The 27,066-nt window shown below is 38.6% G+C and overlaps 1 protein-coding gene across 10 annotated transcripts in view; it reads right to left on the reverse strand.

Moving 5' to 3' along the window:
• Positions 1 to 27,066, reverse strand: part of MAP7 (microtubule associated protein 7) — a 175,580-nt gene that overhangs the window by 40,877 nt on the left and 107,637 nt on the right. For 8 of the 10 annotated variants that reach the window (XM_069489158.1, XM_069489163.1, XM_069489160.1 and 5 more), the window contains exons 2-4: positions 22,747 to 22,845; positions 15,845 to 15,922; positions 237 to 400 (exon numbers count right to left, since the gene is read on the reverse strand). In XM_069489158.1, the coding sequence (XP_069345259.1) occupies positions 237 to 400; positions 15,845 to 15,922; positions 22,747 to 22,845 (341 nt within the window). The remainder of the gene's footprint in view (positions 1 to 236; positions 401 to 15,844; positions 15,923 to 22,746; positions 22,846 to 27,066) is intronic. The other 2 variants (XM_069489164.1, XM_069489161.1) reach the window with 2 other exon arrangements.

The raw sequence follows: 27,066 nt of genomic DNA on the forward strand, positions 1-27,066 counted from the left end.
CAATTATTTGCAGTGGTCTTAATATTTCAGTATAGACGAACTGAACATTAATAAGTCAGTCACAGGTTTAGACCAGAGAACTGGGATTTTAAAGTTTCTGTGGCAATAATAATCATCTACCTGACTCCCGTACTCCAACCTCCCTAGAAACTGTGGCATCTGAACGGCAGTCTCACAGGAAGTCTGATGCATTTCCCAAGAGGAGAGCCCCATACCCTTCGCAGAGGGTGGCTCACCTTGTCCTCCTCGAGTCTCTGCCTCCGCTTCTCCTCCACGGCCGCCCTCCTCCGCTCCTCCTTCAGCCTCTGCTCCTCCAGCCTCTTCTTCCGCTCTTCCAGGTGCTTTTCATAGTGCTGCCGGGCGCGCTCTTCTTTTTCTAACCAGACGATTTCTCTTGCAGCTTTAGGGAGGGGAAAAAGAAGAAAATCAAACACAGGTTAGAATGTGAACAGTTCGGGCTGTGTTAAGTGATCCACATTTAGCAAATACAGATTCTTTGGTTTCACATTAACCAAGCATGGCCTTTGCTTTCCTCAAATTTCCAGGAAGAAAGTACTACTGTTAATTTTTAGCATAAGTTAATATGCTAACAATGAGGTTGAAGGAGATACACTGAATTCCACTCTTTGGGAACCCATATTGCGCTCTGGTTTGGGGTGGGGAACCTGTGGCCTTCTGACTGAATCCAAATTTTACAGAACAAATCCTTTTAATAAAGGGATTTGATCTGTGAAGTTTGGATTCGGTCGAGGGGCCACACTTAGGGATCACCAGAATAAGGCATAAATCACATGCTCTGGTCTCAATCCTCAAATGGATATAGTGCCCTCAAAATCAATAGTACCTTCTGTCTCTCTCTTTTTAAACAATGTAATATCCTCCAGTCTATGACTACATGTCTTTCAGTATAGCACTGGTTCTCTGTAGGTATTCAAAGGATTTGTGAGAAAATAATTAGCTGATAAATGATGTATTAAGTGACTCACAAGTACATCACACTGAATCAGCTAAGGCAGCAGTCCCCAACCTTTCTGGCACCAGGGACCAGTTCCATGAAAGACAATTTTTCCATGGATGGGGGAGGGCGGGGGAATGGGTGGTTTCAGTATGATTCAAGTGCATTACATTTATCATGCAGTCAAACCTCTCTGCTAATGATAATCTCTATTTGCAGTTGCTCCCCAGCGCTAGCATCACCGCCTCAGCTCCACCTTAGTTCATCAGGCATCAGACTCTTATAAGGAGTGCTCAGACTCACATGCGCAGTTTACAGTAGGGTTTGCGCTCCCATGAGAATCTAATGCCTCCGGGAGGCTGATCTGACAGGAGGCGGAGCTCAGGTAGTGATGTGAGCAATGGGGAGCAGCTGTAAATTCAGATGAAGTTTTGCTGGCTTGCCTGCTGTTCACCTCATGTTGTGCAGCCCGGTTCCTAACAGGCCACGGCTGGTACCGGTCTGGGGCCCAGGGGTTGGAGACTGCAGAGTTAAGACACAGGAGGGACCTAACAAGCAGGTGACCTTGTCTCTGAGGAGCTCACAATCTAGTTGGTTAAGACTCAACCACATCAAAAGCTGAATGAAACATTGTTCAACAATGGGATATTTCTTTTCTTCTTTACATAATACAGGTTCCTTCCTCATTTTAGGGGAAAATATGCCCCACGAAGCTATTTTCTTTAATATGATGCTTCCTTCAGCCTGATAACTAAAAACATCGACGAGTTATTAACACTGTAGGCAAGCGCCCAAACAAAACTTGGAGTGTAAATCTTGAGGACACTGCATGCTATAGAAATTAAAATGTTATTTTTTAAGAGAAAAATCAGAAATTCAGAACATTTCAGTTTCCTCTACATGTTTAATATTAAAGACTGTGTATTTTTGATACAACTAAATCTTTCCAAAGTTAGTCATGTGAGGAGACAAATCTACTGAAAGGGATCTGAATTGACTTTACTTTAGTGGAAGGAGAAGGATGAGGACAAATTTAAGGTGAGTTTGTCCCTCTGACATCATTTAAGGTGGTGTATGGAGAGAACTGGGATCAGTTCTCCCAGAAGCTCTGCCAATAGGTGCTGAGCCCTTGCACATGTCCACTTAGATTTCAGTTTCCTCTCGCCTAAAATGAGGACACTGATTTCCAAGGTTCCTCCCAATTTTAAAAGCCCATTTTTCTAAAGAAATTCTGAGGCTCAAATTAAATATTTACTTCAAGAAAAAGTACACAGTATGTGCTCAATAAATATTTACTGAATGCCTGAAAAAAATAGACTCTCTTAGAACACACCTTAAAAGTTAACAGATCGAGAACATAATTTTGATGCTTTGATTACACACATTCATGCACACAATTAAGACATTTTGGATTTTCTGTATGGCAGGCATTTAATACTACTGTACATTCTAATTCATTTAAAAAGGTGGATTTACAGTGACAGATTTTGTCAAAGTTTAAACAGCACAAAATATTAAACGGTAAAATGACCATTTCCTCTAACCTTAGACCCTCTTATTAATATATTCCACTTCCATATTTTTGACAAATGTGTAATTTAGACCATGCATACTGTACTGAGTATACCTATTATTCTGCATTTGTTTTTCACTTAAATATATTTTAGAGATCTTTCCATATCAACACATGAAACATGAATCTAACAATCTTTTTAATGGCTATATAGTATTTCACCTTCTATGTACCTTATTTTATATAGCCAGTTATCTATTGATAGGTTATCTAAGTCATCTCTAGTGTTTTACTAATTCAGACCTTGAGCGACATCACTGTATTATCACAAACCTCTATGCAGATGTGTGAGCATGTCTGCGAAGATGTAGAATAGCTGAATCAAAGGGAATATACATTTAAAATGTTGACAGATACTGTCATTCTGTATACACCTACCAACAATGTATGATGGTTATAGGCAGAAAAAGGAAACAGACATGTACCCTGAGGCCTGTAGATATACAATATGATAAATCTATGTCTTAACATTTGGCCTTGAAACTACATAGTATTTTGAGTTTTATACCCCATTTTGAGGAAAATTTCAGATTGTCTGAGGACATTTATAAACATAATATATTCCTTTCCTATAAAAGGTCCAGAAGCCAACAAGACAAAATAAGAAATAAAGATATTTATAAAATATTAAACTGGTAAGATAAATTTGTGAAATAAGTATTCACAGATTGATTTTTCTTAAATAATGTTCTCATCGGGCTTTTTTGCTCATGAATATTTGTGATTCTATTTCTTCATTAAATTTAAACTCCCTTGATTTCCAAAGTCCTACTTTGCCTTAAGTCCTTATTTTGCTTTCTTCCCCAATACTCTCCAAAATAGCTTCTTCATTCTAAATAGAACATTTTTCACATGCCTATTGGCCATTTGTATGTCCTCTTTTGAGAAATGTCTATTCAGGTCATTTGACCACTTTTAAAATTGGATTTTTTTTTTTTTTTTTTTGGTTATTGAGTTGTTTTAGTTCCTTATATATTCTGGTCATTGATCACTTGCTGGATAGTTTGCAAATATTTTTTTCATATTCTGTAGGTTGTTTCCTCACTCTGTTGATTGTTTCCTTTTCTGTGAAGAAGTGTTTTTAGCTTGATGAAGTCCCATTGGTCTATTTATGCTTTTGAGGTCTTACCCAAAAAGCTCTTTGCCTAGACCAATGTCCTGAAGTATTTCTCCAATTTTTTTCTTCTAGAAGTTTCAGTTTCATGTCTTACATTTAAGTTTTTAATCTATTTTGAGTTGATTTTTGTACATGATGAGAGAAGGGTCTGGTTTCATTTTCCTGAGTATGGATATCCAGTTTTCCCAGCACCACTTATTAAAGAGACTTTCTTTTCCCCACTGTATGTTCTTGGCATCTTTGTCAAAGATCAGTTCACTATAGATGTGTGTATTTATTTCTGGGTTCTCTATGCTGTTCCATTGGTCTGTGTGTCTGTTTTTAATGCCAGTGCCATGTTGTTTTGGTTACTACAATTTTGTAGCATAATTTGAAGTCAAGTAATGTTATTCTTCCATGTTTCTTTTTCTTGTCTATTGCTATGTCTTGGAATTTTTTTTTTTGCACTCTCCATAGCACCTTTCACAACTTGTACATATCCAAGGGTCTTAATTACTACTTTCTGGATTCATCGGGAACTACTTCCTGATTCATTCACCCATAACCGCATGGTCTCGGGCAAATTATTTAACCTCCCTATGCCTCAGTTCTGTCAGGGTAAGCTGTAAGTAGATACTTCCCCACAGAAATAAAAACTTCTTCCTCATAGATTTACTGTGAGGATTAAAAGAATAATTAGACTTAAGGTAGAACAGATTTTTGCACTTAGTAAACACTTAGTAAACATTAGCTACTATTCTCACCTTTGTCATCATCATAATTTCAATTCAGAAAGTTAAGGGTAGTTCTTAAGGCTATGCTATAAATTACAATAGGGCCAGACATTAATATACTAATAGTTTTACCCCAAATAATCTTCTGAAGGAAGAATATTTCTTTATCTATCAAACTTATACTGAGTTCCACTGCTCTTTTCTACCAGGAAGTGCAGATCCTAATGCAGTGTGTTCTTTATACAACTGTCTTTAAACAGTCACACAGCAAATAGACAAACAATGTTGAAATAGCAAACATCGTGGGCCAGGTGTGGCGGCTCCAGCCTGTAATCCTAGCACTCTGGGAGTTTGAGGCCGGATGATTGCTTGAGCTCAGGAATTTGAGACCAGCCTGACCAAGAGCAAGACCTCGTCTCTACTAAAAATAGAAAAATTAGGCAGGTGTGGTGGCGCATGCCTGTAGTCCCAGTTACTCGGGAGGCTGAGGCAGGAGGATGGCTTGAGCCCAGGAGTTTGAGGTTGCAGTGAGCTGTGATGATACCACTGCATTCTACCCAGGGAGACAAAGTAAGACTCTGTCTCAAAAAAAAAAAAAAAAAAAAAAAAAAAAAAAACCAGACTCTATTATTGCAGGGCATGCTGGTAAGTGCTATGGTTATTATTAAGCATAGGTCACATGATCTTTTAAATTGAAGGACAACATAAAATATTTCAATATTTTAGTAAGAATTGAAAGTTAATTTAATCTAAGAGTTTTAGTACATTAAAAGATTCCCTATAGATGATAGATAATGTCAAGGTGGTATATTTTCTCATTAAGCAATGAGAATTTTAAACGCACAAAAAAATTCAGCAACTGCTGTGGACCTAATTATGTTCCTCCCTTTCCCAACCTCTGTCCAAATTCATATGCTGAAGCCCTAACCTCCAATGAGACTGTATTTGGAGATAGGGCCTTTAGTAGATAATTAAGATTACATGAAGTCATAACGGTGGGGTCCTAAACTGAGGGATTCAGAAGAAAGACCATGTGAGGACACAGCGGCCCTCTTTAAACCAGGAAGATAGCCCTCACCAGAAACTGAAACAAACCTTGATATCTTGGACTTCACAGCCTTCAGAACTGAGAAAAAAATAAATTTCTGTTGTTTAAGCCGCCCAGTCTAGAATATTCTGTTATAGTATCTCTAGCATACTAATACAACTCATTCAGTATTTAAATCATTACCATTTAATTTCATAAAGTGGTAGCTCTATAAAAGAATAGTATGTCCAAAAAAGGAATTGTAATGAATATTTTTACTCTTCTAAAGTTATAGTTTATTACTGGTCTATAGGATCCTATTATAAAATGAAATGAAACCCACTGTAGTCCCTGAAGTACTGGAAATTAACAAGTCAGCTCCATCCCTGAGCTGACACCAAGATATTTTAATGATCCTATAACAGTAAGTCAGTGCCATACGAAGGGGAAATCTGCTATCAATCTAGGCTTCACTTAGAAGCACAGAGTGACTCTTTGTACTAAAAGAAATTCAGAATGAAAAGCAGGGTGTTGTGGTATATAGAGCACAGTTTCTGGCTTCACAGGAACTTGAGTCCACCTCCGAGTCCTGCCACCTACTAGCTATGTGCCACTGAACAAGTAATGACTTCTGTGGTCTTGTTTCCTCAGATTACTAAGGCAGCGTCTTCCTGACAGGGCTGTTACGCGTACTCACAGTAACATATAGAGCATTTAGCACAGCGCCAAGCACATGGTAGGAATTTAAAAAATGCAGATAATGATAGTGAATCTTCATGACAATCATAATAATTCCTGTCCTACTGCCACAGAGAGCATGCAGCTAATAGGAAAAACACAGGTAGGACAGTGAACTCAGACAGGGTACTCAGGAGGTGGGTGGACTGCCCCCCCCCCCACAGTCAACAATCTAGCGCCCAGCCTGGTCCTTCCGAACAGGCTTACCTCTGCGTGGGGGTGGAGTACTTCACTGCTGTACGAGGGAAAGACAAAGGTAACATTGAGAGAACAGAACAATGTGATCACTGAACCTCTGAAACATACAGACCTGTTGTCTCAGTTTCACGTTATGATATGGAAGTGTTACTGGTAACTCTGGGTGCCAGAATAGCCAGTAATATCATGAACAGTCAGGAAATGACAAGTGACAACAACATTTGAATCCAGGTCTTGATTCTGGTACTAATTTGGTGTGATCTTGGGAAAATCGGCCAACCTCTCTTACTTCTAAATTAGAAAGATTGTACAAAATGATTTCCAAAATCTTTTACAATTAACTCCCATGACTCAATTTTTTGTTTTTACCTTTGAGGACATGTGTGGGATTACAAGGAGGTTTCCTTTTGTTTTGATTTTGAATGTTAAAAAAATTTAATCTTTACGCTTTATCTCAATAATTATTGTGATTACCTACATTCAAATAATTGCCATTTTCATGTTACTATAAACACATAGATGAATATATATGCAAAATAATAATTCCAAAAAAAAAAAAAAAAAAGGAAATCTAATGGCTTAACCTGGGCTCGTCAATTTAAGGAAGGGGGTTGTAGAATGGAAAAATAAGAGCAACTGAAGAAGGAGAAGTAAAAATATTTTCTAGGTCCTGCATCTGTGTAGGAAATACTAATCAGTTTCATCTAATAGCAAGAAATAGGAATGAAAAGGTAACCACTAATAGAATGGAAAAGTACAGCACAACTTCGTCAGGATTAAGGGGAATCATGGAATGAATGGCATCATCATCAAACCAACCCCTACCTCCATGCCACCAGCCCTGTCTCCCATACAGAGTAAACAAACAAACAAACAAACAAAAAGGTGTGTGTGTGTGTGGGGGCGGGGAACAAAGTTTGAAAATAAGCTAGGAGTAAAATCAAGCCTACTAAGATTAAGACTTTTAGAATGGGTTAAAAACAAAAATACCCAGCTATGTTGGTTTTTTCTTTTTTGAAGAAAACCTAAAACAAAGTGTCAAATAAAGCTAAAAAATATTAATAATGAGTAAATAGCTATCAGGCAAATGAAATTGAGAAAGTAATAAATATGGGAATATTACTACCAGACAAAAAGGATTTGAAGATTAAATGAGGAAAAAGACCCGAAGAAGTTAAATAATGCTCCCAAGATCACATGGTTTAAAAGAAAGAGTTGGGATTTTAATTCAGCTTTGACTCTAAAGCTTGTACTCTTAGTTACTACACAATATTGCTTGTACATTCACTTCTTGTACATTTGCTTGTACATTCGCTTCAAATTTACACCCAAATTAGTCAGATCCATCCATAACCTTATTCATTATCTGCATGTTCTTTCCTACTCGAAACTGGAACCTGCTCTGTCTTCTGTATTCTGATAGATTCCTGAGACCAAATGATCTAAGAAGCTGGACACCTTAGGGTCCTCCTCAATTTTTCCCTCGTGACTGGTCCACCCTAAGGCAGCACATCCAAACAACTGACCCCGTCAATTGTGTTACATCAGAATAATCTTAGTACTAAAAGAAATTTAGCTACACCCAGCATAGCTTCTCCTACTACTTTAAGCTCTCATCCCTTTCTCACTTCTTCTGCTATTTAGTCTTTTACCTCTTCAGATCTATCCTACACACGAGTCTCAGAGACATCTTCCTCACCAAACAGACCTGATGCCATAATCCTGCTTGCAAACCTGTTAGATCTCCCACTGTTCCCCTGTCCAACTCCTCAGACTGGCCATACAATCGTGTGCCTTTACACATGCTACCTTCCACCCAAAACACCTCCTTTCACCTGGCAAACTTCTACTCTCTTTCAAGTCCTGGGTCTAATGCCCCTCTCTCTGGGGAGGCTGCTCTGATGACCACAGCGCAGGGGCTCCAACAGCGAGCTCCATTCACACTCCCTCACAGCACTTCTGCTCTAGACTGCAGCCACTCTGCCTGTACGTGTCTGTGAATTCTTCCCTATGTTCACAATGTCTAGTTCAGCAGATGGTTACAATAAGTCTGCATAAATGAACTAAAGAGTTAAAGGAGTGACTTCCCAGCACAGTGACTCACACTGGGCCTCAGTGATAATTCAAAGCCTTCTCAATTTGTCATTTAAATTACTCAGTGGAGAACTGCCTGGTAAGAAGTGTTGAGGACACCTACAACACTGTGTCTCCTGTCCCCGCCCCACCCCTGCCCACCCCCCCCCCATCCCGCCATCTTCCTCCACAGTGGTGGGGTAATCAGACTGAGGTGCTGGAACAGCGGTTATGCATGTAGAGACCAAGAGCCTTCCTGGATGACTTTGAGATAAGAAAGGACTCTTACTTATCTCAGAGCTAGGCTTAAAGGAATGTTTAGCCTCTGTTAAAGGACAATGGTTGTCCTTGGAATCTTTCTGCCTCAATACTAAAATAATTTCACTCCTCATAGAATGTTGCCATTCTCTTCACCTGGGGCTGTCTTCTGGAGCCCCATCCTACTGGACCAGTAGGCATGAACATCCCTCTATCCCTCTATCTCTGCTATCCATTAGCTCAGAAACATTGGGCTTCTCCAATCCCAGGCATATTTGTGGAATCATATGACCTATACCACCCTTGTCCCTATCACCATCATCATCATGCTGAGATGTGTTCAGCTCTTGCTTTATGCTGACACCAAGCATTATCTTCACAACTGCTCTGACACAGACAGTGCTGTTAAACTTATTTTATAACAAGTCTGAGATACAGAGAAGTGAGGTAACCTTGATGTCTCACAACAAGCAAGAGGTGGAGCTAGAATCCAAACTCTGGGTTGTCTGACTCTAGAAGCGAACAATGAGACATTGTGCTAAAAGGCATGAACTGGAACACTTCCCAAAGACCCAAAGCTCCCCCTCTACGCTGGGAAGAGTTGGGCATCTAAACATGACGGTCCTGATCTTCTAATGTCACTCTTAGGTTTCACCATCATCTGTTTACAAGATCCCTTACTTTTCAGGTTTTAAGATCTTTTTATCTTTACCCTTAAAGGCAAAGTAAATTTGGGAGGAAAAAAATAATAGCTGCTTAGTCACAATGATTCATTTTCTGTTAAGGCTTCAGCTTCTGCTTACCTAATCCATCCAGCAACAAGCATTTATTCTTTCCATCCTGAGCCTGACTCATGATGCAGCTGCTCTGGTATGTGCTAATGTCCAGATTCTTCCCACTAAGGTGCATTCAGATCCATTAGCTGTTTATAACCTGCCTGACAGCCTTGTGAGCTATACATGATATTCAGTAAGTGACAACTTCAGGAGTCCTGGATGTCAAGACTGCCAAAGTTTATTCACTAGAAATATGGATTAGAAAGACTGCTTCCCTAAAGCCCCCTTCCTATACCCTCCCTCATTTTATTTTCCTGGATAGTCTCTAAAGAGGAAAATTCCTCGTCAAAACCAATGACTGTTCTAACCAAATAATGTGAAGTGTGAAATCAGGCGGAGTTTCACTTACAACTCTAACCAGGGCTACAGCATCATTATTTACTAAGTAATACTAACTTGGCTATCAGCTTTTTTGAGATGAACATTCTAAATCAGGTTGAAATGACCATTTATCTCTTGACCATACTCATTAATATTGCTGACCCTGACTTGACAACACATTGAGATTAGGGAGGAAAACAAAGCAACATAAGAAGGCTATAACTGCAAGGTCAAAGGAAGCCTGGTGAAATTCTCTAGAAAGAAATTATATCTTCTTCCAGAGAGAAAAATATAATTTAACTGAAGTGTATTCAAAGGTTAAAATCCTTTTTATATTATCTTATTCTTTCTAAGACATTACATGATAGATCTCTTATACAGCTTTGAACTCAGCTACAAAACCCAGTATGAATGAACTGATTTATAGATTTATAAGCTCAAATTTTTCCTTAAGAGCTATGTTAGTCAATCATATATTCTCTGATAATCTTTCATAATTTTATAGAACCCTAAAGAAGTCCCAATTGGAAATCCAAGATTCACATAAAAATTTTTGTCTCGGAAAAAGACTAAATAATACTTAACTGAGTGCCTAATATGTGCAAGGCACTTAAACAAAAATTACATGTAATAGATACTTCAAACTTACTCCATATCTTCTTGAAAAAGGGAAACCCTATATCTCCCCAACATAAAGCACTATTTGCCTGCTAAACATTCCTTAAATATTCTCTTGAACTTTCTTGTCAACATGTTTTAGGACTATTAGTTGTACAACATATGAAGAGTAAAATTCAAGGCACAGCTATCCTACAGATTATCTCTATATTCTTGTTCACCTGAGAAAACGATTATGAGTAAGAATTTAATACTCGTCTGACTGAAATATTATAAGGGCAGGTATTACATGGTTATTTGGTAATGTTTTAACTAATTTGCAATACCTATTGCATTCATCTCCACTTATATTAAAATGCACAGACTCACCATTCATTTAACATTAAACAAAAAATTATTGGACACTATGTGCCAAGCTGTTCTAGGTACTGGACTATAGAAATTAAAAAAAAAAAAAGACACAAATCCCTTCTTTTATGGAGCTTATAGTCTAGTGGGGGCTGACAGATAATATACAAAAAAGTAAAATATACACATGCTTAGATGTTGACAGTGATTCTGTAAATACTAAAAACATGCTTAAAAAGCTAATATGGCAGAAAGAAAAAAAGGGTCTATTAACTATTCCATCATTCTAGATTTTCTCAGTTACTTCCTTAATCTAAATCATCACAATGTATTTTAAAAATAAGTGACATTCTATAAAATAAGTGACATACATTACTAATTATGGCAGGCCCACATGATAAAAAATATAACCATTGTGCTAATTTACTACTAAATGGGATAATATATAATAAAGTATTTAGGACATTGCCTGGCCCATCGTTAGTACTCAGTAAACATTATCTATCATTATTGTGATTTCACTGAAGACTACAGAGGAAAATCAGCAAATATTTATTACATGTTTGTTTTACACTTAGCACTGTGCCATGTAGAGACCATAGTCATATTCTTTAGAGACTCAATTAGAGACCATAGTCATAACTCTTTAGAAGCTTAAAACAAAAATCAAACACACACAAAAAGAAGCTTAAAACACATACAATCAGAGATACAAAATCTAAAAAGATAAAAATTCAGTAGGGTATAAAACAGCACTAGAACATCAGCTAAAATGTGATATTTATGCAAGATATAGTATATAATGAAAAATGACAGAATTTCCCGAAGTGGAAAGATCATGAAGATTGCCTAGGAAGGCTTTAAAGAGAAGGACTAGCATTAGTTGTGACAGAGTTGGAGGTATGAAGAACAGGCCAGTTACAGTGATTAAGATGTAAATTAATTAAGGCCTGGACTAGTATAATGGCAGAGGCAGCAAATAAAATGGTACAGATCTAAGATTTATTTTGAACACAAAGTCAGTTAGATTTGTGACTAAATGGATTTGGGGATAGAGTATGTCAACTTCTACCTATTTAACTGGGCTAGAGATAGTTGAAGCCCCAGTTAGAGGACCAGGCTGAGCCCAGACTGACCACTAGTATCAACAAGTGGCCCAACAGGCCAGGGTAGAACTAGTCAGTGGACAGTATTAGGGCTGCCAAGGAAGACAGAATGTTTTATTCTGCAAAAGATCCAATAGCTACAACTGGTAGCCAGAAAGAACCCAGTTACCTGTAGAAGAAGTATCAAAAATGGCTGAAACAAATAATTCCTTGGTGCCAGAAATATTAGTCCAATTGATTGGGACACAGAAATTACCAAGATGAATCAGTTTCGGAGTGAAAGATAATAGGGAAGCATTTGCTGTCTTACGAGCAGCTGGAAATGTGGAACCCATATCATTAGAAAAGAGAGTTGAATCCATGAGAAGAAATGAGATATTTCCCCCTTAGTAAAAAACACAAGTAAAATTTAGAAGAGAGACAGTGAAAGAGATGCAGAAGTCAAGATAGAGGCATTTGAAGAAATAGAATCAGATGGAATAGGGTGGTCAAGGAGACTCCTCCATGTATAAAGTTTTTAAAGCAGAAAAATGAAGCTTGCAGAATACATGTGCTCAACCAAACTGACAGAACAGTCTTATATAGGAAGGACTATGCCTGATTTTGTGAAAAACTGAAGAATAATATAGAAAGAGCAGCCCACATGACATAATCCTACCATAAAAGCATTAAAGCATGACTCAGAGATTTAACCCACAGAAAGTTATTAATAGGTCCTTCCAGTTTGCAACACAGCTCAAACATGCCATGCCACCAAAATACACAAGCAGACTTTTATTCTCCCTCTCCCTACCTTCCTTTTTAAAATACATGGATTAAGAAAATCTTTAATGATTTCAATGCTAATTTTAACCTACATCGAACAGCAAATAATCAATCTCACTTGTTATTCATTTTAAATTTTGCTTTGCTAGAATTTATGGAATGGTTTCCAACTTTTTTAAAACGTGAAAGCCTTTAAAGTTTGAAAGCTCAGTAACAGTTGACATTATAAACCATTTTTTGTTTTCAAATTAAGCATAGTCCAAAGATTTCCTATTAAGTGACAGCCATTTTAAAAAATTCCCTTTTTTTGGAAAAAAAAAAAAATTCCACTGGTGTCATAACTTCTGGAAAGCACAGTTTATGGGTAGTTTGTCAGGTATGTCCTTTTTTTTTTTTTTGTACTAATGATTTTTTAGAAATCACCCTCATGTACTCTAAGGCACAGCTTAAATTAGATGCTGGATTTTAGATGGCTCTTTTACAAGTGTACATAAGTGAATATATTCGCATGTATGTTTATTCATATATTTATGAAGATTGAAGGGAGCCTCTCAAGACTTAGTTCTGATTATGATGGTTTAAGTGGAAAAAATAGGCAAAAAGGCACTGCTCTAAAGTTTTAAAAAAATGAAATTAATGCAAAGAAAAAAATTAGAATTGATGTATTTCATTAAAATTATGACCTTAACAATAAAAAAAGAGATGAGATCGGAATTAAGAAAAACTATGGTTTTTAACATGGCAGGGGTAAGAATAAAGAGAAAAATGCCAGGTGCGGTGGTAGGCGCTTGTAGTCCCTACGTGGGAGGCTGAGGCAGAAGAATCGCTTGAGCCCAGGAGTTTGAGGCTAGCCTGGACAACATAGTGAGACTCCATCTCAAAAAGAAAAAGAAAAACTATGTATATTATATGCTGGCTAACCAAAAAAGTTGAGTTGTGATAATAGGATAATATAATCATCTGAAAATTACTCTGACCCATATAATAATCTGAAGAACATGTTGGGTCTCTTAGCAAATGCCTTTTTTCCACCTGTCATTGCATCATTGCTCTATAGTCCTGCCTCTTCTGTCTTTTTGGATGACTCCTCTTCATCCTCTAGTTGGGAACTCAAGTGGCACCAGGCACGGCCATGCAGAGTTAGGCACTTCTATGGGCTTTCAATGAGCCCCTTGTGCATATCTGTTCGTGGTCCACATATCATATTACATTATAATTGCTGTTTGCTTATCTGCCTTCCACTAGACTGCAGCTAGCCCTAGGGAGTAAGGTCTCAACCTTCACCCATCTTTTTAATACACTATATGGCAAATAAGGTTTCAAATTTATAAGTTAATGAGTCATGCCCTATACCATCAATATGAATTGAAATATGGTGCTACATCTTAAGAAAAAAATCTTGCCACTCAACATACAAAGCTAGGCATCTTTTAGGGAGAATTTGCAGGCTCAAAGCTGTAAGTCTTACACCTTTATAGTATAAGAAGTAAAATCACTTTTATTTCCCCAGCATATTCATGCTTTCCACAAACTACTAATGCTTGGCTTTGAAAGATAAAGAAACACACATAGAAAAGTATGAGTTACATATGGAAAAGCGATTTCACAATGGGACTTAAACCATAAAGGAGTGGTCTCCTGACCCTAAGGAACTCCTATTCAAGCAGCTGCAAATCTGCACCGGAACTCTAAGGAGACATCTAAGTGTCAGACTTGATCCAATTGGGATGGGGCTGGGTGGGGAAGGGACACAGCGCTAACCCTTGGATGGACCCGAAAAGAGGGCAAGTAACAGCCACCCCAGAGCAGGAGTCAGTTTCTTTTCTTTTCTCATCTGGAGTCTTGTCCTGCTTCAGTAGCTCTGCCTCCCTGCTCTTTTTCTCAGTTCTGCTCCACTTGTCAAAGCAAACTCGCTAGGGAGCAATGGGCACCTTCACCCGAGGAAGGGGAGCCCCTGATGACCGTGGACAGCCTGCTCTCCAGGAACCCCCTGCCTGCTGGGACCTGTCAGGGGGACAGGGAACTTCAGGCCTGGGTGGAAACTCTAAGCACGGAGAGACAGCAGAGTGTGTTCACTTCCAGCAAGTCATTGAAATTTGTGCCTAACAAACCTCGGAAGCAAAAGAAACGACCTCAGATGGCCATTATGGCCAGGGATAGATAGGCCTGTGTTGAAAGAATGCAAACAATGGCAACAGACTTTTGAAAACCAGCTTTCACTGAACTTTACAAATTTGGGCTCCAGAAATAAGAATGATAAGGGATGGGATATAGGGGTCTCCCAGTTGAAACATTAACTCTGACAAAATACAGTACAACTTTAGAAAAGTTATGGGTCACCTGCTGGGAAGAATTTGGCAATCTTAGTAAGTCTTAGTTTTGAAATATCCAGACACTCTGACCATACTGAAACATGCTGACCAAGCATTTTATTTTCAAGGTATATAAAGAAGAGTATCCTGTTCTAGCAACTTTGCATAAATGGACATCAAAGTAAAGGAGGAGCTGGCAGCTGCCTCCTTGCCCAATGTACTAGAAGACAATGACTGTATAACCTCTGAGTGCTCTAGCCTCGGCTTCCTGCTAAGCTAGTCCTGTGACCCAGGTTTCCGGGTGATTATATGGCAAATATTACTAAAGTTTGCTAACTTTTCACAAGGGCCTTAGGGAACAAGAGAAAAATCAAACACCTCAGCACTAGGGCTTATGCTTTTCCTGGCAGCATGCTGGTAGCATCTGTCCATAAATTCAACAGCAGCATTAACACAGAAGGCAGGTAAGTGCCCTAGCAGTGTATAGTCTCATAAAAAGGAGCCATATGCTTACTGTCCTTGCATTTTCTCTGCAGGAAAATGTAAGCTGCACCATCACCCCACTCATATACACAATCCCTCCAGGGCCCCATTAAACTGTGATTACAACATATTAGTAATAAGAAGTAAAAATGACCCTAATCCTGGGGCTAGAGTTTATTGTTACTTAAAACTTAGCCCTATATTTATACTGTATTACGTACTAAATTCTGCTTCATAATCCACCTGCGAAATTCAGTAAGGTACACAAGAGAGCATGGTTATTATGGTGACATCCATTTGCTCAATGTTAAGTGTCACTCATCCTTGAGGTGAAAAAGTAACATTTTGACAAGAGTGTCCCTGAATGATCAAAGGAGGGCGGTGGACGCAAGGCCTGGGGTACCTAGCTGTTTTTCTCGTTCCTCACGTCGCTCCCGGGCCAGCCGCTGCCGGTCGTCAACCCGTAGCACAGGCGGAGGGTCTGAAAATGAGACAAAGAACATGAAACAAAGAGTGAATTAAATAAAGACATACATTGATAAATATCCTTTTGTCCAGTAACTTTCATGCAAGAAATATTGCTACATGTCTTATAATAATCGGTACATGTGACTATAGTTATGGTGGTATACTTTAACTTTTCTGAGAATTTACAAGCATTTTCCTTCTATTTAAAAACATTATGTAAAATCATAACATAACCGTAGGCTTTTGGATATTTTCAAACAATATCAATGATGTTTTGTGTTCCTAAGCTACTGAACTTCTACTACTTTTACTCTTTAAAAAGTCTGGTCTTTAACAGGAAAGAGAATCCTAAGTAAGTAGATTTCTACTGAACAGATGTTTGCCAGTTAGAGGTGAAGCACTGAGTCAGAGACACATGCGTTCAGTTTCTGCTCTGATGTGAGTTTTTATTACCTGTAAAATGAGGATAAAAGAGAACCTATCTCACATCATTAGAATGATAATGAATGTTAATGTAACACCCAGCACGTAAGTGCCAGTAAATGAATTCATTTGCTCAACACATACGGAACATCTACTACGCGCCAGGCACTGTTATGTACAAGACAACAACCTCAGCCCTCATGGGATTTACATTCTAACTGAAAAATGTAATAAACAGGATAAATAAGTAAAACTTAGAGAATGAAAAAAGGAGAATAATGTTAATAAAATGTTAGATAAATGCTAAAGAGACAACAAAACAATGAAGGGGATTATGACGTGTGGAAAAGGATGTTTAAATTTTTAGACTGGGCTTAAGGAAGGCCTTACTGAGATACCTTTTATGTGTAAACACCTAGTGAAAGTGAGGAAGCCACCTGTGTACACAGTCCACAGAAAGTTAGTGCAAAGGCTCTGAGGTTGCGAGTAAGTACCTAATGTGCTCAAGAAACAAGAGGGAGATGCAGGGGCCTAGAAGAGAGTAAGATGTGTAAGCAATGGGGCTGGAGACACCAGGGCAGGGCATGGGGCTCACTGGTCAGAGTGGACCTTGGATTATACTCTGAGGTTGGGGGAAGGAATTCAGCAGAGAGCTACATTTACAGGCTCATTCTGTCTGTGCCATATAAAAACAAAATAACAGTAATGGTCATCACAATAATTATACTTAAGATCAGGTTTATTTTTCTATTAAACTGACACTACAGTTTTAGAATCTCACGTTAAAAATGAGAACTTACCATGATAATACATTAGAGACAACATAGTAGTGCTTCGTCAACAAATTTAAAGGCCTTGCATCCCAAATGACTCTTAAACTTTATAGAATTTATATATTTAAGGGAAATAACAAAATGTATAAAAGCCCACTTTAGGAGTCTGCATAAACTAGGCAGTGTGGAAGATGAGCAAGACTAGGTGATGATATGTTATACTTTTTCTTTGTTTTTAGGTATAGTTTTTTTAAAATTGGTAAGATGGACCTCTCACTAGTTCACAGTCATTATGATAACCATTTCTCAGATTTCCTAATCATTTATGAAGTTCCACATATTTTTTATGTGAGAAAATATGGAGCCTGGCCCCAAAAGGCTTAATGCTAAAACAGGAAAAAGGGCATGTGGACCCTCTCAGGCAATTTAAGGGCCATTCACAGGGGCTTTTTGCTGTCATTTGTTTTTGTTTTTATTTATTTATTTATTTATTTTTTATTTTATTTTATTTTTTTTTGAGACAGAGTCTCACTCTGTTGCCCGGGCTAGAGTAAGTGCTGTGGCATCAGCCTAGCTCACAGCAACCTCAAACTCCTGGGCTTAAGCGATCCTCCTGCCTCAGCCTCCCGAGTAGCTGGGACTACAGGCATGCGCCACCATGCCCGGCTAATTTTTTCTATATATATTTCAGTTGGCCAGATAATTTCTTTCTATTTTTAGTAGAGACGGGGGTCTCACTCTTGCTCAGGCTGGTCTCGAACTCCTGACCTCGAGCGATCCACCCGCCTCGGCCTCCCAGAGTGCTAGGATTACAGGTGTGAGCCACCACGCCCGGCCACTGTCATTTGTTTTTGGTGAAAGAAAATCATGGCCATAGCAAAACGGTATTTTGAAGAAAAAACGAACTGAGCACAAATCAAGATGAAGTTAAAACAAAGACCTTTAATGATTACTTACTGTTTAAAATAATACTCCTTAAATAATGAGGTTTACTCAGTCATAAAAACTTTCATTTAATTATAAAAGTGGAAAATCAACTTTATTTATAAAAACCATGTAAGCACATAATAGAAAGTTTATAAAATAGAGGATTTAATTACTTCTTAAAAATGTATTTTTTATTTTTAGAGACAGAGTCTTGCTCTGTCACCCAGACTGAAGTACAACAGGGTGATCATAGTGCACTGCAGCCTCGACCTCCTGGGCTCAAGGGATCCTCCTGCATCAGTCTCCTGAGTAGCCGGGACCACAGGCATGTGCCATAGTGCTCAGACAATGTTTTAAAATTTTTTGTGTAGAGATGGAGTGTCAGTATGTTGCCCAGGCTGGTCTCAAACTCCTGACCTCAATTACAAGTGTGAGCCACAGCATCTGGCCTAATTCCTTTTTAAATTATACTGACAAATTCTATTAACAGATATTTCAATATAAAGTAGGCAACATTTCTACTTTACTTTCAAGTACATGCCAAAGTTCAAGCAAAATTTTGAAATGAAAGCTTCAATAACATTTGGGACACCCACATCAACACCCTTGCCCACCCTAACCCTGAGAGCCCCAAGTGATAACAATTAACTGGTGCTCTGACAGTAATAAGGCAATGCCCAATTATGCAACGTAATGCTTCCCTTTTAAGTGCCTTTTAGGTGTATATTCTGGAAACAGTGATGTGAGAGGTGGCATTGTTTTTCCCTAATGCCAATGCTATCACTTCATATGAAAATTATGCTCTTCACATGTAACAAACTGCATCCTTTCAGGTAAGATAAAATGTAAGAAATTAGGCTGTGTACAGTCAGTGCTACACAAATACATCAATCAATCACTATAAACAGGGCCAGTGCTTAGGGTTGCAATAGTTCCCATGGCCCTCCTTTGAGATTAGTGCTGAAATGATTACTATCTATCTAGAATTAGATTTGAGGAAGTGAAGAATTAATGCAACATTTCTAAAGTATAAGATGCATAGAGATTGTGATATACTAGATGATTTTGGTTGGTTTAGGAACATGGCATTAGAAAATACTGAATTGTAGAGAAACTAAATTATTCAGCTTAAATTGTTTCTACTCTTCTGAACGTCACTAACACCTGGGCAGATTAACAATGGCTGTGAATGGGGCTGGGAGGAGCAGAGGCTTGTCTGTGTTGCTCACTGCTGCCTAGGCCTGCAGCTGGCAGAAAGAGGATAATTGGTAAGTATTTATTGAATGAATAAATGAACAACTTTAGCTAACTTTCAGAGCCTTTAAATTTCCATCTACATGCACGAATGGGGCAAATTAAGAGCAGTCTTACATTTGATAACAGACTAAAAAAATTTAAATGGTACCAAATAAAATTTTAGTTTTACCAACTCAAAACTGATACAATTTATCTTTAAAAACAGGTTTTCAAAAAAATACAATTAATAATTACAGCAAATAGTGAATACTGTGTAATTCATTGCCTCCCTTCTCATTTCTACTCCCAAATCATTTTTCCCTGGAATAAAATCAAGGCATAAAAAATACTTGAACATTATACATAGTCCACATTGTTTTCCAATGGATCTAACATCATTAGAATAAAATTAAGTTACTGATTCTCAGAAGGAAAAAAGGTTTTTGGTGTAAGTAAACCTGCAGGTGCACTCTGCACTCAACCTCGTATCTACGATGGGTAAAGTACAGAGTGGCCATACAAACTGGGGGGTTTTTAAGAGTGAAGGGGAGTGCTATTAACATTCTGTGTTCCATAACATTCATAAACCTGGACTGTCTTGCACAAATCTGAGAGTATGACCATACTGCTAAAGAATGATTCTCTAAGTTGACAAAGCTTTTTCAAGAACTCACTAGACCTTGATTGATACCTAACAACTACCCTTTCTACAGTAAAATGCAAAGCACTTTCACATATAGTTATCCTTTTAGTCTTCCCAACAATCCTGTGAGTTAGCCAAGCATTTATTCATTCAATGAAGAGTTACTATGCCTATTTTTCAAATGAGAAAACTGAGAGAAACAGATGTGACTAATGAAGGTGGCACAGTGAAGTGTCAGAGCTGGGCCTTACAACCCGATCTCTAACTCATCCTGTGCCCCAGCACACACCATGCCAGCCACAGTCACTAGAATGGCATGATGTAGCAGGCAGAAAAGGGCTGGAAGATTCCAAGTCATGTATTCCTCTGTGTGGGAAAATTACTTACAAACAATAAGGTAGAAGGAAGTTTTAGTGACTCTTTTAAAGACTTGGGGTAGAGGGTAGCAGAGGGATAGGAATTAAGAGAGATTTTTAATGAATGGGTTTCTGCTGTTCTCAGGTCCATGAAAAGAATACACAATTTTCTCTTCTGATTAAGTCAAACCATTAATCATTTGGAGGCAGCTGACAGGGTTCTGAAGAATCATCCCCCACTCTTTCAGGAACTAGCAGGCATGCGCAGATCTGTAACCTTACAAACTGTCTCTTTTGGTCTGGGTTCAAGTATTCATAGTGGAGAGTAATGATCCTTCCTGGACAACATGGGACACAGTGTGCTCATACTTGCAAAACGCCACAGGGGACTTCCATAACATGTTTGAAATGTAAAATTGTCACAGTTTGAATGTGGATAGATGCCTTCTAACACAAAGAGATGTTCTGGAGCCTTCTAATGAGTGTAAATATCAGAAGGTAAAGGAGGGAAGGAAATTCAGCTAGAATTTACTGGGTTAAAAGGGACTGTGAGAAATCATTTAGTCAGGATGCCCGTATCTGGTTAGGAAAATATCCCAAAATACAGTATGTACTTCCCACCCCCCCACCCCCCGGCCTCAAGTTTAGAGAATGAAAATCAACAAACTGCTTTACAGACATTCCCATGACTCATCTCTCATAAAATTAAAAGGTTTTACTGAAGCCCAGCCCTCCGACATGTAACCTTTCATATCATCCTTTGGAGAGAATCAGGAAAATAACATGGTGGTTTCTAAAATAAGAACCTTTTATATAGCTTTGCTTATCTGTATATATAAGAAAGCAGATGCTCAAAAGACACAATCAGAAATGAAATGTCTCCTTATTTGACTTGACTTTGGCAATATAAATCAAATGGCTCCATAAAGAGATGGCCAGTTGGGTGGAGGAGATTTTTGGCCATTGTTCTCTCTATACACTGTGTGTACATCTCTCTCATCACACTGGCAGTTCTGTGTTTGAATGATCTATTCATACATTGGTCTACTTCATCATACTGTCAACTGGAGGGTAGAGATTATGTCTTTTAATAATATATCCCTAGTACCTTTATGGTGTTTACACTAGATGAATAAATGAGTTATCAGGATATAAAAGTATAAACTGCAAAGTGAAGAATTGTAGAATTTAGAAGCAATGGTGGGTGGAGAGAACCAAAGAAATAAAGTGTAAACAACTGAGTTCTGTTAAATTCTCACTGGAAAACAAATGGGCTTTTGCACTAAAGAATTTCTGTCTCCATGGGGATGCTCACTTGAGTATAGGAACAAAGGTCCACTAGCATAAACTCCAAGAGGACGGGGCCATGTTGTTTGCGCATACAGTACCTCTCATGCTCCCAGGCATAGAACTCAGTAAACATTAGATGGTGGCTGGGAGGTGGGTGGATAAATGACTCAATGAAGAGGCAAGCTAAGTGGGGAAACCTCAGTGTGCTAATTAAAACTCCACTGAAACTGCATATCATTTTCCATTAATGGCTGCTCAAGCAATACTTCCAACAGTACTTGTTATTGTCTTTCATCTAAAGGACAAGCCAGAGTTATCTCCTCTGTTTAAGGCCTTATCCACATGAAAAAAAATCACAAAACTAAATACAGTATAATGGAGAACGTTTTCTTTGAGGCTAGAGTCAGTTATTTACATCTTTATTCCGATTCTGTGTTCTTAAGGGCCTTTGGCCTTGGATGCTGCATGAAGGAGGCTTCCAAGAACCTCATGGGGTATTCAGTTTGCTTTATCTTCCTTTGACTGTCTCTTATCATCGTACTGTTCATTTGTCCCTTCCAAGGGCCACACAATGGTTGCTGGATACCTGGAAGCAGCTGCAGTGTCTATTCAATTGTTTGTGTTATGTGTACAGACTGTTTGCTTCTTTGTATGACTGAATGGAACACACCGTGAATCATAGGCTATTAAATGAAATTACTGAGTAGGTGTACAATCATTGCAGGGAATAGAGAACAAAAACGTAATTCTATATGAGCTTTGCTATGTGTAAAGATTTCTTTAAATAGTTTTTGAAAAAGTCACAAAAGAGAAACAATAGTGCTTGGCATACAGGCACAAAAAAATTGTGTTATGTCTGTCATTGAAAACAAAATAGTAAAATTATTACCTCTTATAAACTGCTTGACAGTAAACAAACGCATCCACATACACCATCTCATTGACTGTCAAAATGATTCAGAGAGGTAAGCACACCATGTTCAAATCTCCATTTTATAGAGAGAAAACCAAGGCTTTCAGAGGTACTCTGACTTAATTTTACCCAAGCCAGTATGAGTGTGTGTTTTGGCAGTAGAGTTGGAACCAAGTTCTGCTAAATTCTACTTTTGTTTTATTTACAGTTCATTAGCATGCCTTTAAGGCTTGGGGATAACCTTTATTTTCCCACAGTAAATGCAGAGCACTGTACCTGGTTTATTTCCTGGGTGGTTGCTATTTTGTCCTGAAGTTGCAGAGGAGAGGCGGTTGGAGGCAGTTTTCTTATCTTGCACTTTATAACTGTCAGGCGCTATACAAATGAGACAAAAGAGAAAAGACATATTTAGTTTCTTAAAATTTCTTCAGAAACATCCACCTATTCAACATTTACTGTTAACCTTTGTATCAGGTACTGGGTAGATTCAGGAAAAGAAAAGACGATGCAGTTACAGCCTGTGCTCTCAAGCAGCACACCATTCAGTGGAAAGAACACATCCAAAAATCAGCCTCAGCTCGTGTGACCGATCCGGTAGGAGTGTCGTGTGCAAGGTCCACACAGACCATGTTCCCCAGCTGTCCCAGTTCACACACAAAGCACCCACATGGAAGCATCACTGTAACCTACAGTCTTTGATCTTAGTTTTCTTTTTTTTTTTTTGTGATCCCTAAGATTCCCACATCCTATGACCTTAGTTTTTACAAAGCATCATTGTTCTAGAATATATTTTGAATGTATTCATTTCTGTCTTGCCTTGGTGTATCCAGCATCATTTAATTTTTCTCTGATAATTGAGTCTCCGCAGCAGCCCCAGGTCCTGACAACAAACATCAGCCCTGACTGAATATTACGTACTAGCAGACGGTGGAAATTAGAAAGATTCCAACACATGTTTAGTACAAGTCACTTTTCTGAATAAGCCCACTATAAAAGCTTTTTTTTCCCCTTTTGGCTGTAGTTTGCTTACTTATGCTGAAATTCAAACGTAAAAAATAAATTTCAATTAAACTGGAGGTTGGTTACTTGGACACCAGTTTATCTTCATCTGACTTTTATTAGATCCACTCCAATTGAACACTATCATCTGAATGTCTGGAATTCATTTCTATACCAACAGACCCTCTGAGTCATATTCATCACAAGATAAATTTAAAATCTATCTTAAAATCTGTTCTATGTTCATGTAAAACTGACAGGTTAAATTTAGTAAAATAAAAATAGTTTCTAAAACGTATCAGTCTAGGCTGGGTATGGTGGCTCATGCCAGTAATCCCAGCACTTTGGGAGGCCAAGGTGGGAGGATCACTTGAGCCCAGGAATTTGAGACCAGCCTGGGTAACATAGTGACATTTAGTCTCTACCAAAAACAAACAAACCAACAAACAAAAATTAGCCAAGTGTGGTGGCATGTACCTAGTCCCAGCTACTTAGGAGGCTAAGGCAGGAGGATCTCTTGAGCCCAGGAGCTGGAGATTACAGTGAGCTATGATTGTGCCACTGCATTCCAGCCTGGGTGATGGAGCAAGACTTTTCTCTAAAAATTAAAAAAAAAAAAAAAAAAAAAAATTAGAAAAATCAGGATGTTTAGTCCAAGATGACATACTACTAATTTCTAACCATTAGGTTGGATGTACTTGTGAAGTTTTCTGGCTCTCTTTCTTTTCCACCATTGTATGAGCCCATATTTCTTTATAACTTCTTGGTTGACACTGTATCACGGTAACAGCAAAAGACACAGACAGATCTGGGTTCAAATATGAGACCTGGTACTTACTACCTGAGGGACCTGAATGTTACTTGACTTCTCGAAGGAGGTCATATAAAGTGATACTGCCTAACCCAGAGTTGCTGGGAAGATTAACTAAAAGGATGTGTGTTAAGAATCTACCATAGAGCTAGACAGGGTGAGTCACACCTGTAATCCCAGCTACTTGAGAGAGTGAGGTGGGAGAATTACTTGAGGCCAGGAGTTGAAGACCAGCCTGGGTGATATAGTAAAACAGTGTCTCTTTAAAAAATAAATAAATAAATAAAAAGAATCTACCACAGGCCTTGGCATACATCAGGTATTCAACAAATATTCAGGCCCTTTTCTACCAACTTTAAAGCTGTCCATAAAGTCCTGGGCATCTCATACTCACAGCACCTGTGCAGGTTAGCTGTGTGTTTTGGAGTCAGCAAATCTGGCTCTGCTGCTTAAGAGCTGTGACTCCTCAGCACATCACTTAAACTAAGTCTTCATTTTCCCATCTCTAAAGACAGAAAAAAATCTAGTTTCGAAGTTGTCAATTAAATGAGATAACGTACAGAAAGGTAGTTCACTGCCCAGCCCACGGCAAGGCTCAGTAAATGGCAGAAAGTATTTTCGGCTCTCTCCCTATTTGAGGGAAGGCAAACCTGTGCTAACTCGGTGACAGTGGTCCTGGGGAGCAAGTGGCCATCATGGAAGAAGGTCGGCTCAGCTGCTAGTTTCAGAGGTTTTCAGTTCAGCTACAATTATACCTCCTGGGGGCTCTCAGGTAGGCTGAACTTATCAGTGTGATTTTTAGGGTATGCCCTGGTTTGGGAAGAGGTCATCAGTCTTCCTGATTTGGGGCTTAGAGCAATGACAGCTTTTTAAGATTTAATGCCTTTCATTACATTAAGTAAATATGAGCCTTAAAAAAACTCTCAATATAGTAATAGGAAAATAAAACCTTGTGAGGTGTTCTTTTTTTTCATTTTGTTTTTTAAACAAAGTACAGGCTGGGCACGGTGGCTCATGCCTGTAATCCTAGCACTTTGGGAGGCCAAGGCAGGAGGATTGCTTGAGGTCAGGAGTTCGAGACCAGCCTGAGCAAGAGCGAGACCCTATCTCTACTAAAATAGAAAAAATTAGTGGGGTGTGGTGGTACCTGTCCGTAGTCCCAGATACTTGGGAGGCTGAGGCAGGAGGATTGTTTGAGCCCAGGAGTTTGAGGTTGCTGTGAGCTATGATCACAACACTATACTCTAGCACAGGTGCCAGAGAGACACTCTGTCTAAATCAATCAATAAAAAAACCAAAGTACAGGGAATTTCACTGCTTAAGAACACAATGAAAACAGAAATTTATTCATTTTTAGATTTCCAAAATTTAAAAATCTGAACATCCTAGTTAACTAGCAGAAAGGATTACATATACCCTTCCTAAATTTACTGTTAAAAAAATATGACCATTTAAAATGACTCTGGTGCCTTCTGGTATTATTTATGTGAATCTCTCTCCTTTCATTTTTTAAAAGAGAAAACTAACTCAGCCATGTATATGATGCTCAATAAGTCTTCACTAGGCTTATGGAAACTTTATTGATCTTCCTGCTAGCTTGAAAGCTATATTCCATTAGTGTCACGTGCGAGTGTTGGAGTAAAGACAAGAGGAAGGATACAGACAAGCACTCTGTGGTCTGGGACTCTCTTTCCGATATACTCTGAAACAAAACAGAGACGCAGCAGACATTTGGAGCCTTCATCCAGTAGAAATTCTATAGCTCCAATAAGTGCCATAAATGTGCCTTTACAATCCACATCTTTTACCATTCATTGCATTTCTTGCAATGTCTTCCCATAAAGGTCCTGGGGTTCTCACTGCTTTATTTCCACTTTTGGCTGCATGGTCCAATTCGAGTCTCCTCTCGACGGCTCAAATAACTGATCCAACAAAAGAGCTGCTAATTTAGTCAAAACACGTGCTCTGAAGATACTTAGGACTATAACCTTAGGACCATCCTGAGTTTAAATCTCATTGAATAATATGTGCACGTGACATCCATGAGGATAAGAAATTTCAGTCACCATTTTTAATGAAATATGGAATGTGGGCTGGGAAACAGCTAAAGTTCAGAACTCAATTTCCAGCTCTGTACAGTAGTCCCTCTCATCTGGGGGACACAGGTTCCAAGATCCCCAGTGGATGTTTGAAACTGTGGATAGTATCAAGCCCTATATACACTATGTTTTTTTGATCTAATAACTGAGATGTCTACTAAGTCACTAATGGGTGGGTAGCATCTACATATAGTGTGGATGTGCTATACAAAAGGATGATACATGTCCCACGCTGGACGGAGCCAGAAGGCATGAGATTTCATCACACTACTCAGAAGGGCGTGGGCACACAATTTAAAACTAATGCATTATTTCAGGAATTTTCCATTTAATATTTTTGGGCTGCACTGGCTGTGGATAACTAAAACCTTGGGAAGTGAAACCTCAGATAAAGGGGAAGTACACTAGCACTCTGGGAGGCCCAGGTGGGAGGATTGCTTGAGGTCGGGAGTTTGAAACCAGCCTGAGCAAGACCCCATCTCTACATAAAAAAAAAAAAATAGAAAAATTAGCCTGGTGTGATGGTGCATGACTGTAGTCCCAGCTACTGGGAGGCAGGGAGATCCCTTGAGGCCAGGAGTTGGAGGTTGCTGTGAGCTGTGATGATGCCACAGCACTCTAGCCCAAGAGACAGAGGGAGACTCTGTCTCAAAAATAAAAAACAAAACACAAAAAAACAAAAAAAAA

The sequence above is a fragment of the Eulemur rufifrons genome, chromosome 15, assembly GCF_041146395.1.
Source record: "Eulemur rufifrons isolate Redbay chromosome 15, OSU_ERuf_1, whole genome shotgun sequence".
In the NCBI taxonomy this organism is placed as follows: Eukaryota; Metazoa; Chordata; class Mammalia; order Primates; family Lemuridae; genus Eulemur; species Eulemur rufifrons.